General features: G+C 38.4%; 1 protein-coding gene across 3 annotated transcripts in view; it reads right to left on the bottom strand.

The window, feature by feature from the left end:
• Positions 1-3,713: 3,713 nt before the first annotated feature.
• The window catches only part of NUP153 (nucleoporin 153), an 80,227-nt gene continuing 69,937 nt past the window's right edge, over positions 3,714-14,003 (bottom strand). For all 3 annotated transcript variants that reach the window (XM_063096715.1, XM_063096714.1, XM_063096713.1), the window contains 4 exons: positions 12,577-12,930; positions 11,653-11,925; positions 5,406-5,571; positions 3,714-5,085 (listed from right to left, as the gene is read on the bottom strand). In XM_063096715.1, coding sequence (XP_062952785.1) covers positions 4,998-5,085; positions 5,406-5,571; positions 11,653-11,925; positions 12,577-12,930 — 881 coding nt within the window. In that variant the 3' untranslated portion in view covers positions 3,714-4,997. The remainder of the gene's footprint in view (positions 5,086-5,405; positions 5,572-11,652; positions 11,926-12,576; positions 12,931-14,003) is intronic.

The raw sequence follows: 14,003 nt of genomic DNA on the forward strand, positions 1-14,003 counted from the left end.
GGCTTACAGCAGTGAACTACAGTGCTTTCAGAAATAGAGGTCTATGAAAAATCATCCAATTTGAGGGATATATTCTTTCAGCAAGTAAACACAAAAGTTACCTGTACATGATGAACTAAGCTTTATGTTAAACTTTTCTTAGAATTAATCATCACAACCAACAGTAAGATATCTTATAGGTACCAAATGACAGAGCTGGGCAATTTAAACCCAGTTCTGACCTTAGTAGCCTTTCCTATTCCAAATTTAACATGTCCAGAGCAGAAGAGCAGGATACAAGACAATGAGTTCCTCAAGAAGGGCAAAGAAAATAAAGGATAAATGAGTGTAGCTAAAATATATATAGCCTGGTCTGAGTCCTGGAGACAATGTGCTGTTATGAGCCTAGCTACAAACTATACATCTTGGAACTACAGTGGACTTCTGAGATCTAAGTTTATAAGAGTTGCCCCATATTGCAAGGAAATGAAGGCTCTGGTTGACATGGTCATACAGCTGGTGTAGCGACACTCAATACTCCCGTTTTCTCAATTTTACTATACCAAATTTGTCAGCTTCCATTAAACACACAGGCTAACCTTTGTAAAATTTCCACTGAACTTCAAATTTTAAACAGGCCCGGAAAATAACATGCTAATATAATTAAAGCAAACACAAAAAAAGAAAAGAAAAATAAAAAGCAAACAAGTTCTTCCCAGGCTAAACTAGGAAGTTTATGTCCTGGTTACAAATTGTTAAAATTAACTGAACACTTTTATTTATCAAATAACGTGCTAATTACATAAGCAATTCCAGGGGAGAATTTGTAACAGATATTAAGCAGCTAAAAGACATTTTTCAATTATCTGCATTGTACTTTTTCTTTCTTAAAACCTGGACTTGTAATTACTCAAAACTACTTAGCACTTCAGTACATCAGAAGTCTTCCAAGTGCTTATTTAATGATACACACTTTTGGACCCTATCCAGACCCAGTGAGTGAATCTCTGGTGATGAGGTCCTAGAACATACAGTTGACACACCCCACCAGGTAACACCAATGCACATTCAGTGAGAACCACTGACAGACACTCTGGTCAACCAACCAGATTATATAAACATACCTGCTTATTCGATTAAACTTCCTGCACATTTTTCTCCTTTCAGAGATTTTCCTCTAAAAATAATTGGCCCAGTATGAGAAAGTGGACTTTTATTGTTTTCTTTCTGACATGTTTCCCCTTCTTCCATGAACAGCTCTAAATTTTCACATATGTATGGAACATATAACCCAAGGCAGCTATTAGTCACGGAGTCAGCGAGAAGTCAGTCTGTAGACTGAGCCAGTCCAGCAAGGAGCTACCTCTGTTAGGCCTGAGGAGGGACAGGTTTGAGGTTGGAGCTGCCACCATGACTGCAGTCTAGAGCTGCCATATGCATGAAGTCTCAAGTTCTGAATATAGTCCTATAGACCTCTCAGTTTTGGAGGTCAAAAGATTCCATTTTCAACATAAGCCAGCTGATGTATGGTTTCAGTAACTTGTTAAATAGTACTAAATAGAAGTAAACATTTTCCAGCACATAGTTGGAGAAAGTAGAAAGCCTAATTTTCCCAACCATATGGCCTAGAGAATGGCTAAGAACTTGAAAGCTAGTTAGGCGTTAACTTCTGAGCAGTATGACACTCATTTCCAGTTTCCTCTTCCAGCACTCACCACCATTTGGCCTCCTAACGGTTGTGTCAAATACAGTTATGTGTCACTTAAGGACCGGGATACATTCTGAGAAACGTGTCATTAGGCAATTTTGTTGTACAAACATGAGTGTACTTATCTACATGTCATAGCCTACTACACACATAGCTATATGGTATAGCCTAGGCTACTAACCTGCACATGTCACTACTGAATACTGCAGGCAATTGTAACACAATGGTATTTCTGTATCTAAGCATATCTAAACATAGGGTACAGTTAAAATATGGTATTATAATCTTTAAAAAATTTTTTTACATTCCGTAAGATGTGGAGCAGTTGGTGGGGAGGGGGAGAGGGAAAGGGGGAAGGAAATAGGGTGGGAGTAGGAAGGAGAGAGGAGTTGGTCAAGGCCCATGGCACTCCCCTTTCTGGCAGGGGAGACCAGGGGGCTTCCAGCGGTAGCTTGGTGGGCATTCTGGGCTGCTTGTGCATGTCAGGGGGGCGTGGCTGAGGCCCACGGCCCTCCCCCATCCCTGGATTGGGAGCCCAGGGGGTTTCTGGTCCTTTTAGGTTTTACAGGTGATCTTTGGTGGTGTCAGACCTTTACAGTTAACATCAGACTTTGATCTGTGGGTATTTTTTCTTTCAGTTCTGTGTTGGACTATTGCTGTTCCCACCACTTAAACTCTGCACCTAGAACTAATTTGTTCTTTGCTTACTTCTAAAATGGAGGAACTTCCTGTGGGGACCAGCACTTGAGCTCCGTGGCTGAGCTAAATTGCTGATTTGCTGCTGATTCTCTGGGGAAGGCTTTTTGTGCAGCTCATGTTTAATGGTTGACCTTGTACGTACTTCTGGGTCTTGTGAGGTCTGACACACCTGGGTTATATAGAAACTCTGGGTCTGAGCCTGAGTCTTTTGAGCAAATTGCACCCTCTGCAGTTCTATATTCCTGACCAGTCTACACAGAGTGGGCCTGTGCTGATTGGAGGGCAGATCAGCTGTCCTTGCTGTGCTCCAGTGTTCCTCCAGTGGGCCCGTCTCCCCCACTGCCTGTGCTCCAAAAATTTCCCATAGGTCAGGCTGTGCGCCAGTCCCTTGAGATGTCTCACTGGCATCTGAGTGATTCCTTTTTTTCAGTTGTCTGTCTCCTTGCTCCTATGTGGGTCCACGGAACCCTGTTAGTGGTCTTGCTGGCCTGGGGTCCACCAAGGCCCTCTTCTCCCGTCTCCTCCAAGCAACTTCATATGAAGGGCACAGCTGTGACTTTTGCCAGCTCTTGCTTTGTGCGCTCACCTGCTCCAGCTGTGAGACAGCCAGGGCTTGAATGGTGGAAGGATCCTTTCTTTCTCTCATCGTGGCTTCTCCTGCCTTGATGAACTCCGCAGGTCTCCCTCTTCCCCTGGGCTCTAGCGGCCCCAGCTTGGCTGTCATTGCTTTTTAATAGTTGTAAATTGGTTGATTTGTGGGAGAGACTGACACTGGGGACCTTCTATTCTGCCACCTTGATTGGAAGCCCTGGTATAATCTTATGGGACCACCATCATATAAGCGGTCCCTCATTGAGCAAAACATCACTATGGGGCATATGAGTCTGTATTAACAAAATGATTATAAATACAAAATTTCTACCCCAAACCCAGCATTTGATGATGGCCTAACATATCTTAGATAGGAAAAATGTCTTTCATTGGAAACACAAAAAAAGCTGCTCAACATCTGAAAAGTTCTGAATTTTTAAAGTTTTAAACTCCAACCAGAAGTTCAACAAATTGAAAGCACAAAATAATTATGCATTCAAATTGAAGAATAAAATTATAAAATGCTGTTCCAAGAGTTCTTTTATAGACAAGAAGAAAATCTGGTTAAGAAAAAAAAAGAAGAAAAAAAAAGGACCACAGGAGATTTTGTGAACTGCTTTAGGTATATACCTCCAAGAACTCAATAAATAAACATTGTCTAGTCACCTATCAAGGAAGATATAAATACACACAAATGGTTTTACATATTTATTTTCAACTTTTAAAAAAAGGTACGTAAATCAATGTGCAAATTCGGCATGATTCCTAGCACCAGGCAGGAAGCAGGGTACCTTCAACATGTGCCAGATTCAGATACGTTCCCCTTCTCTTGGGAATTGTCTAAATCACTTAAATGTATTCTTTGGAATTTATGTTCTAATTGACCATTGTTAACCTTTATTAAAAAAGTTCCCTCCCATCAATACTGTGTATTTTCATTATGAGTTAAAACTAGAACAAAAGGTATTTCATAATTTTTTATTGATGGCATTTCTCCCATGGTTTAACATGTTAATTATACTGTAATAAACATGGCTTTAATATTAAACTTTTCCTTATTATCCAAAGTCACCACAGTCCATTTCAGTAAATATAAAAATATATGCTTAATACTTTGTACAATACTGGTTTTTGGTCCAAACAAAACTGGATCAGAAAAGCCAATAAATTCAACTTTAAGAATCCCCAATTTTTTTTAAAGATTTCCAAATGGATTTAGGCAACTTTGAATAATGGGATTTACATAATAAAATCTGAGACAAGACTAAACAAACAACAAAAAAAATTTCTAACACAAATTTAAAATTTCAAGTTCACAGATTTATGTTATGCCAAAAAAGTACAGAAACAAAATTGTATTTACACAAGTTTCATAATAAAATAATGAAAAAGGCAAGACAGGTGATAGAAGAATGAAAATATAGAAACAGCATATAATTATTAAATGGAGAACGAACTAGATCTAACAAGTCCTTAGCACGGACCATTCTTTAATCAGGCTTCCTCTATCAGAAAATTTTAGTGCACAAGACACCCAACTCACTCACTTCACACATACACCAGCACGAACTCGGCATAGAAGTCATTCATTTCAACATCCTCTAATCTATACAGAATTCTAATCTATACAGAATTCCTCAGATATAATTACAATTTCAACGCGTTCCATAAACGTTTATCAACACACACAATGGTGCAGATGAAGAGGTTCTACACAAGCCATTCGCCATGTGGGCTTTATTCCTGGGTACAGCCAGACTATGCCAATCAGTGAACAATATGCTGGATCAAAATATTTTTGCTGAAGAATCAGTCATCAGTCTAGCTATTATTTTTTTAAAAGGTGGTGGGAGAGGTGGGGGTGGGGCTTCTGTAAAGAAAGAGAAAGGAGAAAAATTCCAAAATTAAAGAAGTCCTTAGGCAGATCTGATTTCAGATAACTCCAGCACATAGTACAACTCAGTATATGAAAGCAGGGCACCAGCTGTTGTTAAAACGGTTGTGTGTAACACCACTGTGTTTATTTATTCTTGCGTCTAACAGCAGTCTTAATCTTGCGACCAGACACTGAAGTTCCAGAAGAAGAGAAGGTATTTTTCCCATTTGACCTGTGAAAATTAAAAACACAACATGACATGATAGAGCAAAAGTTCAGAATCATAGCAACATTTAACATGACCAGCAAGAAGGGGGAAAGAAAGAGGCACCATTAAAGCAAACCATTTTCTACTGTACCTAAGACACACACGTTACTGCTATTTTCTCAGGCTACAGTATAATCCTCCCAAATTGTAATATGGTTGATGTTGGAGAACATATTTAATTTTACCTCAAATACACTGCATCTTGATGACTTTAAAAACAAAACACATACATGCACACACTCTTACCAATGTAAATTCTCCATTTCAACAAAAAGTTCTCTTACCCCATTGTAAATGCTGCTGGAGACTGGTTAAATGGAAAGCCCCCTGAGCCTGAAGGCTGGGCTGAGGCTGCAGGTGTGGAAAGATTTGCACCAAATGTGAACACTCTTGATGGATTGTCTGTGAAGTTAAAATTTGTAGTGCTGCTGCCAAATTGGAAAACCAAACCTACGAAGTTGAAGCAGAAGAACTTCAGTAAGGCAAAAATGACAGTTTTTTTTTAGTAATGACTCTGACTTCTACATATAAAACATGTAAAAGATTAAGATCTCTTATGGTCCCTTAGTCTAAAAAAACCTAAAATATTTTCTCCTCTGGCACACAATACATACTTGACACCTCCAACAAGTGACACGACTTACCCATGACCAAGAAAAAGGGTAGAGTGGACTTCTGGTTAAAGATAGTAAAATCGACAAACTTGAAAAGTACACTACTAAAAGGATTTTTACAAAGATGGAGGCAGAGGAAACAACAGCAACAAAAGTTTAGAGGCTGGAAGGCTGACTGGAGCTGAATACTAAACTAGCAGCAGGAAAAGCACAGAAACAATTCCATTTACACTAAATGTACCCAAAAGGTTCCAGGCACCTCTAGAAGTGAGAATGAAGGACTGGGGAAGAAGAAGAAAAAAAAAAAAAGAGGAAGGATTATCTGTAGAGATTATCTGTTTAAGCAGCAGGTAATTAGATCAATCCCTTCCCAACATCAAACGAGACGGTAATTCTCCTCTTCCACCCCAGCAGCAGAAGGACGTTTAGTCTCCAGAGAGTTCTCTGGTCTAGAAGACACCACGCACAGTTACAGTCAAGAACGTCATATTGAATATGGGGAGATCAAGAGCAGGTTTTTTAAGTAATACTGAGAAGTCCAGCCGTCCTCCCTCGCTCAGCTCCTGGAACACTGGCAAGCAGGAGCTCCCTGACACTCTCCATGCAGGAGTCTGGAAATATCTTCTCTGGGGAATCTGACAGACTAAGAGGAAAAAGCTAAAAACACTAACATCCAGGTTTTCTCAGGTAAAGTAAAACTAGATAAACCAGGTAAGCCTACAATGAAATTCAAGATCTCTAAGCCCTATCAATGTGCAAAGGATTTCCAAGTGGTATTTAGGTGTTCCACACTCGTAAAACTTTGAGTACATAGTCAAGGAGCATCAAACATTTGAGGACAATGTTAATAAGAAACAGACCAAAACAGTAATAGCAATTTGGAGAAAACTGACTGAGCATGGAAGCAAAACTTTAAGGGAAAGAAAACCCAAACAACTCATCATTAATATCCTCAAGAGACCAACAAACAACACTACATCCATGAAACAAAACCACAGGGATATAAAAAGAAAAAAAAATCCTGAAAACAAAAAAGAGCACTTGGAAATTAAAAGATCGTAAGAGTGAAAGTAAAATCTCAACAGAAGGGGCAGTAAAAGATAAAGAAATTTCCTCAGAAAGTTCAACAAAAAAGACACAAGGTGGAAAAAAGAGAATAGAGAAGAAAAGAATGAGGGGTAAAATCTTCAAGAAATAATTCAGGAAAATTTCCAAGAACTGAAGTTCACAAAAGAGCTTGCTGCATTGCCTAAACAATCAATGGATAAAAATGGATCCATACCAAGGCATGTCCTGACATGTCAGAACACAGAAGGCAAAAGAAAAGACTCTCACTAGATTCCAGAAAGAACAAATAGGTCAGGGGCCGGCCCGTGGCTCACTCGGGAGAGTGCGGTGCTGAGAACACCAAGGCCCCGGGTTCGGATCCCATATACGGATGGCCGGTTCGCTCACTGGCTGAGCGTGGTGCTCACAGCACCAAGTCAAGGGTTAAGATTCCCTTACCGGTCATCTTTTTTAAAAAAAAAAAAAAAAAAAAAAAAAAAGAACAAATAGGTCAAAAGGCAACTATCAAGAAAGACTTCCGGTGCAACTCTAGAAACCTCAAAGTCCACAATAAAGAAATACCCTCAAAATTAAGAAAATAATTTCCAACCTAAATCTAATATCAACTAAAATCTTACCAAACGTAGGGACAGTATAAAGATCCTCCCAGAAAAGCAAGGCCTCAAAATGTTCTTCCCTTAAGCCCTTAATGAAATCACTGGAGATGTGCTCTATCGAAAACAAGGGAGTAAGAAGGAAAAAGACATGACACCCAGGAAACAGAGGTCCCTATAAGAAGCTGGACGGAATCTCCAAGATAATGGTAAAAAGAGATCCCCCCAAGACAGTTTAACAGCAGGACTAGGAAGCCTGGTGGGAGGAAAAGTTAGAAAGACCCTGTGAGAAAAGTTCTTTCAGATACTGAAAAACCACCAATGTGTTTAAAAATACTGAGAAGAGGTGTTCGCAGCTGCCGCTGCGCCGCCATGGCTCTAAGGCCAGCGCCGCCTCCTGCTCGCCGAGCTGCAGCCCGAGGGGCAGGGGGTAAGTAAGGAGGTCTCTATACCATGGATCGTGCAAAGCAGACTGCCCACAAATGGACCGGTGCTAAAGCACCCAGGAAACAACTGGCTACAAAAGCCGCTTGCAAGAGTGCGCCCTCTACCGGAGGGGTGAAGAAACCTCATCGTTACAGGCTTGGTACCCGTGGCACTTCATGAAATTAAACGTTATCAGAACTTCTGATTCGCAAACTCTCCTTCCAGCGTCTGGTGCGAGAAATTACTCAGGACTTCAAAACAGATCTGTGCTTCCAGAGCGCAGCTATCAGAGCTTTTGCAAGAGGCAAGTGAGGCCTATTTGGTTGTCCTTTTCAAAAACACCAACCTGTGTGCTATCCATGCCAAACGTGTAACAATTATGCCAAAAGACATCCAGCTAGCACGCCACATACGTGGAGAACGTGCATAAGAATCCACTATGATGGGATACATTTAATTCTAAAAAAAAAAAAAAAAAAAAAAAAACTCTTCTTCCTGTTACTGGTAGTTCTGAATGTTAGGCATTTTCTTCCATGGGCTCAAAAGGTACCTAAGTATATGGTTGCAAGTGGAAAAAAAGGGGACAGAAATCAGGTATTGGCAGTTTTTCCATTTTCATTTCTGTGTGTATTTTTAATATAAATGCGGGGACGTAAAGCATCAATGCAAGTCAAATTGTTTCAGTGAACAAGTTTCAGCAGTTCAACTTTATAGCAATTATAAATAAACCTGTTAAATTTTTCTGGGCAATGCCAGCATTTGGATTCTTTTTAAAACAAGTAAATTTCTTATTGACAGCAACTAAATGATATTTGTAGCATTTTTATCATACAGTAGATTCCTTTTATAACTTTTCTGAGTTGTCCTACATGCAAGTACATGTTTTTAGTGTTACCTGTCTTCTGTGCTGTTCCTGTAAGTTTGCTATTAAAATACATTAATTAAAAAAAAAATACTAAGAAGAGATTTAAACAACTGACAAGAGTTAAAACTTTAACTAGTGATAAGCACAAAGAAAATGTTAACAATGAGAGGGAGTTGTTGATTGTTAGAGAAAACAAAATTTTGTACAGTAGTCCCCTGTTATCGACAGGTGATACATTCCAAGACGCTTAGTGCATCCCTGAAACAGCACATAGTACTGAACCCCATATATACTATGTTTTTTTCCTATAAATACATCTCTTGCAGTAAATGGCTTGGCAAAACTCATTTCAGGGGATCCTTGTTGAAGTCTTCATACAGGCTCAATGTTTTCTGGTGCAACAAAATGCCACCAATTGGAACACATTTCGGTTCATGTCTTCAACCAACAAATTTAATGTCTCTTCCATCTTAACTAAGTACTTATCACATACCATGGCAGTAACTTTTGCAGTTTGAGGTAAACAGCAAAACTAGCACAAATTTCTTTGTCCTTCTTCACAATTTCATAGATAGAAGATTTATTCTTACCATAGATGTTAGTAATCTCAGTATACATATGATTTGTTTTCTTTCTTTATTAAGTCAAGAACTTTCACCTTTTCTCTTAAAAGAAGCACTTTGCGGCTTCTCTTTGGCATATTTGAATTGCCAGCATCACTACTCTTGCATTTTGAGGCCATCATTAAATAAAATAAGGGTGATTTGAACACAAGCATTGTAACGCCATGACAGTCAGTCTGATAACCAAGTTGGCTACTATATGACTAACAGGCAGCATACTAAGGGTATGCTGGACAAAGGGATGATTCACGTCCTAGGCAGGATGGCACAAGATTTCATCATGCTACTCAGAATGGTGTGCATTTGAAGGGCTGGCCCTGTGGCTCACTCGGGTGAGTGCGGTGCTGTTAGTACCGAGGCCGTGGGTTCGGATCCTATATAGGGATGGCCGGTGCGCTCACTGGCTGAGGGTGGTGCGGATGGCACCAAGCCAAGGGTTGCAATCCCCTTACCGGTCAAAAAAAAAAAGAATGGTGTGCAATTGAAAACTTATGAGTCGTTTATTTCTGAAATTTTCCATTTAATATTTTCAGACCACATTTGACTGGCTAACTGGAAGGGCAAAAAACAAAACCATAGAAAGTGAAATTGCAGATGAAGGGGGACTAAATCACAGATAAAATCATAGTACACTATATGGCTCAGCAATATATAGGATTTGATCTAACCACACAGGATCTCTATACTAGGAGGATAAAGGGAAATGTTACCTGTGTGAAAGAAATCTAAACTTTCCAATTCTACATTGGAAAAAAAAAAAAAAGTCCTGATTAAAATGGTTAATATGTGTCACAAAACAGGAAAAATTTTGCTACATATACCAACAAAGTACTAATATCCAGAATACATAAAACTCTTACAAATAAGCAAAAGCCAAACAACCAAACAGATAAATAGCCAAAAAACCTTTAAAAAGAATTCACACGTAAAAAATGAAATCAAACAGAATCCAAATATGAAAACTCTCATACAATTGTGGGTAGGATGTGAATTCGCATGATCCACCAGGAAAAGTCTATATTATCTTCTAAAGTATAACATATACTTGTACACACCTTTTAATTCAGCAATCCCACTGTAGGGTACATACTCTAGAAAAACATGTATACATGGCTCAAGATACATATACAAGAATGTACACAGCAGCATTTCCTAATAACTTAAAACTCTAACATCCATCAACAGTAAACGGATAAACTATGGTATATTCATACAATAATTTACAGCAATGACAATGAACAAACTATATTCAATAACATGGACGAACCTTACAAACCTAAGGTAGAGTGAAAGAAGAATCAAAAGACTGTATGCAGTAAGATTCCATTTATACAGATAAAAATGAGGCAAAACTTTATTTTCTAGAGATAAACGTAGTTAAACTTTAAATAGAACCCAAACAACAGTGATTTACCAGAAGACACAAAACAGTGTTTACCATTAGAGTGAAAAGAGGAGAGGAATGTAATTTAAAAGATACGTGAGGGCTTCCGGGTCATGGTTACAGAAATATTTGCTTCAACATTACACTGTCCATTTATGTTTTATGCCGTTTTCTATATGAGGTTATATTTCACAACTAGAAAAATGTCAAACAGTGCAATTTTGAGGAAATATATCATTACAATGCAGCATAATTTGTTTTGTTTTGGATTTTTTTGTGGCTAGCCAGTTTGGGGATCCAGACCCTTTACATTGGTGTTATAAGGGTGCTCTCTAACCAACTGAGCTAACTGGCCAGTCCTGATTTGTCATATTAAAAAAGTCAAGGGGCGCTGGCCAGTTAGCTCAGTTGGTTGGAGAGCAGCCTTATAACACCAAGGTCATGGGTTTGGATCCCCAAACCTGCCAGCTGTGGGGGGAAAAAAAAAAAGTCATGGGACTTTTGTTTAAATATGTAAATCGAGTGGAAAGGCTAGTATCATTACCAAATAGAAAGTGTCATTAGACAATTTAGGTGAACTGTCCCAGGAAAGAGTACTGGAACTGGTTTTTTAACTCCCTGAAGTAAATACAATCATAAAGAGGATCAGAAAATATAGTTCAAGTCCAGGCTAGAAAGCCCCAAAATTCAGAATGGAGGAGAAATGGGACTGAATGAATTCCATACCTAAGCCAAACAGTAAGAAATAACACTTTAAAATATACTGTAAATAATACTGTAATTGCATGAAGCTGGGGATGTTTATAGATAAATCTAAGCATATACCTCTCTATTCTGCCAAGTACAAGAGACTATTAAAAAAACAAACATATACATGGTTTCAAAGTTCAAAGAAAAATATTTTTAAGACACACAGAACTTAAGTACAGACACAAAATACATCACTGTACACACTTACTGGAATTAGGAGCTGTTCCAGAGCCAAATGCAGACTGATTAGGCTGCTGACCAAATACTGGAGGCTGGTTACTGCTTGACACTGTCCCAAAAGTAGGTGGTGCAGGTTGAGAACCAGCAGAAAATAATGCTGTTGAAGATGACATAGATCCAAAGCCTGGGGGATTAGGCTGGCTGGCACCTTGACTTTGTCCAAATGTTGGGGTTTGGTTAGCACCAAATGCTGGACTGGCAGATGGTGCTGAAGGTCCAGTGCCAAATACAAAGGAGGATCCTGAAGGCCGAAAAAAACACCAATCACCATGATGGTTACAGTGAGATAATCCTTAAGAAATTTCTGTAAACCTAGAAGTAAATCTTAAGCTTCCTGTCAGACTCTTCCTTTGTTAACCAAATTCCTATCAAGACAAATTTTGAATGGTAATTAAGAATATGACTCTCTGTACCATTATTTCAGTAAAACATACAGAATCCACATAAACAAAAACTTCAATTAGCATGACTCCCCACCTTTGCAGCTAACAATTTTTGGTAAAGGCATATATCTAAGACAATGATCTTCCACCATAAATGTAATATATGCAGAAATTGCCTAATGTCGTATACATGTATATATACCGCAAAATGAACACTGATGTCTAAGAAAACAACCTCCTGTGTCTGGTTTTAAACTTAGTTTAAAAAAAACCAAAAAAACAATAAATGTTACACACTTAGCAAGATTAGAAAAACTGCTCCCTAAGAGTTAAATATATTAAACTTGAACACGAAATGTACACAGTAAAATTTTAACATCCCTGGTATAGATGACCTGAGGATATTTATGCCATTTTGTGATAACCTGCTACATTATTTCTAAGAATCAATATATACATATCATTAAAGCCAATCTAACTACAATGTACATATTTTTTTGTAAATGTACCTGCAGAGCTAGATGTGGTTGTAGCTCCAAAGCTGAAACCAGAGGTTGCAGTGTTATTACTGCTGGCTCCTGGACCAAAGACAAATGGGGTGACAGCTGTAGCTGTGCTGGATGTGGTTGCTGGTTTGCTGTCTTGAGAAAATAACAAAGACTGAGTTGTGCTGGATTCAGCAGAGTTACCAAAGGCAGAGTTGCTCACAGGATTGCTGGCCTGTCCAAACACAAAGGCAGCCACAGGTGGATTGGAAGAAGAGGTGGAACTACCAAATATGCCACCACCAGCCGAAGTGGCTGGTGTACTTGAACTAGAGGAATTGTTCAAGAAACTAAAAACTGGCTTTGTTGTGCCTTGATCTGTAAGACAAATTAAGAAACAAACATAAATCCATAAGAACAAATCACCTCAGAAAGCACTTTTTCCTACACCCTACAATCTAAGAACCCATTAGAAAACAGAATATTAAATGATTTATATAGATTCTTTTATTGAACGGACATCTATTAATGCTAAATTTTGACACAAACATACCCATCTTTTATGACATATAGATTTTCTGTCTTTCATAGGAAGGCCTTCAGCACTCTGATTAATGAAAATAAAAGTGTTCCTCAAATCCAAATCTAACTGGACACTGTGCTGGATAACAAGTTCAAATAGTGGAAGATAGATGTACTGTTATATATTTAATTTTGCAATTCATTTCAGTATGTAGCAGGATCATAACTTCAATTTATTCAAATGGATAGCCAATTTTTGCCACAGCACTGACTACTGCATCCTCTGCACACTCATTTGCTAGGACACACTAAATTTCCTAATACACACACACTTGTTTCCTCTACTATTATTGTTACTAGACTGTTTTAATTATTGTAACTTTATAGGGCTTAATACTAGTAGGGCAAACCTGCCTGTGTGCCCTCCCTTCTCCCCAAATTTTCTTGTATATTTTTAGAACCAGCTTAGCTTGTCAAGCTCCACAAAAATTGTTCTAAGAACTGAAATTATTGGGTGTTAGGGGGGGAGAGATATTCTCACTCAGGAACAAGTATCTTTTATATTCTTTTAATTATTCAGCACGTTACAAGTTCTGTTGCTGTTATAAAATACAAATTAGAAATGTTAGAAAACACAAATGAGATATATCATCCAACTATTTATTGCTAATCTGGAAGAAAGCTTTTGATTTTTATACAGTGATACTGAATCCAGCCACCTTACTGAAGATGTTTTTTTAAAACTATTCCAATAATATCTCCATTCCAATACTGCACACTAGACAGGGCTAGTCACAGTATGCTATGAGCATGAGTATGATTTATAGGAAAAAGGAGCATGCTGGCTCACTTTCAGGTTAGCTAATGGGAGGTAGATTAAGAGAATGTCTAACACAGTGTAGAAATTTCCTAATCAAATCTGATTAGAT

Source organism: Cynocephalus volans, chromosome 5 (assembly GCF_027409185.1).
Source record: "Cynocephalus volans isolate mCynVol1 chromosome 5, mCynVol1.pri, whole genome shotgun sequence".
Classification (NCBI taxonomy): Eukaryota; Metazoa; Chordata; class Mammalia; order Dermoptera; family Cynocephalidae; genus Cynocephalus; species Cynocephalus volans.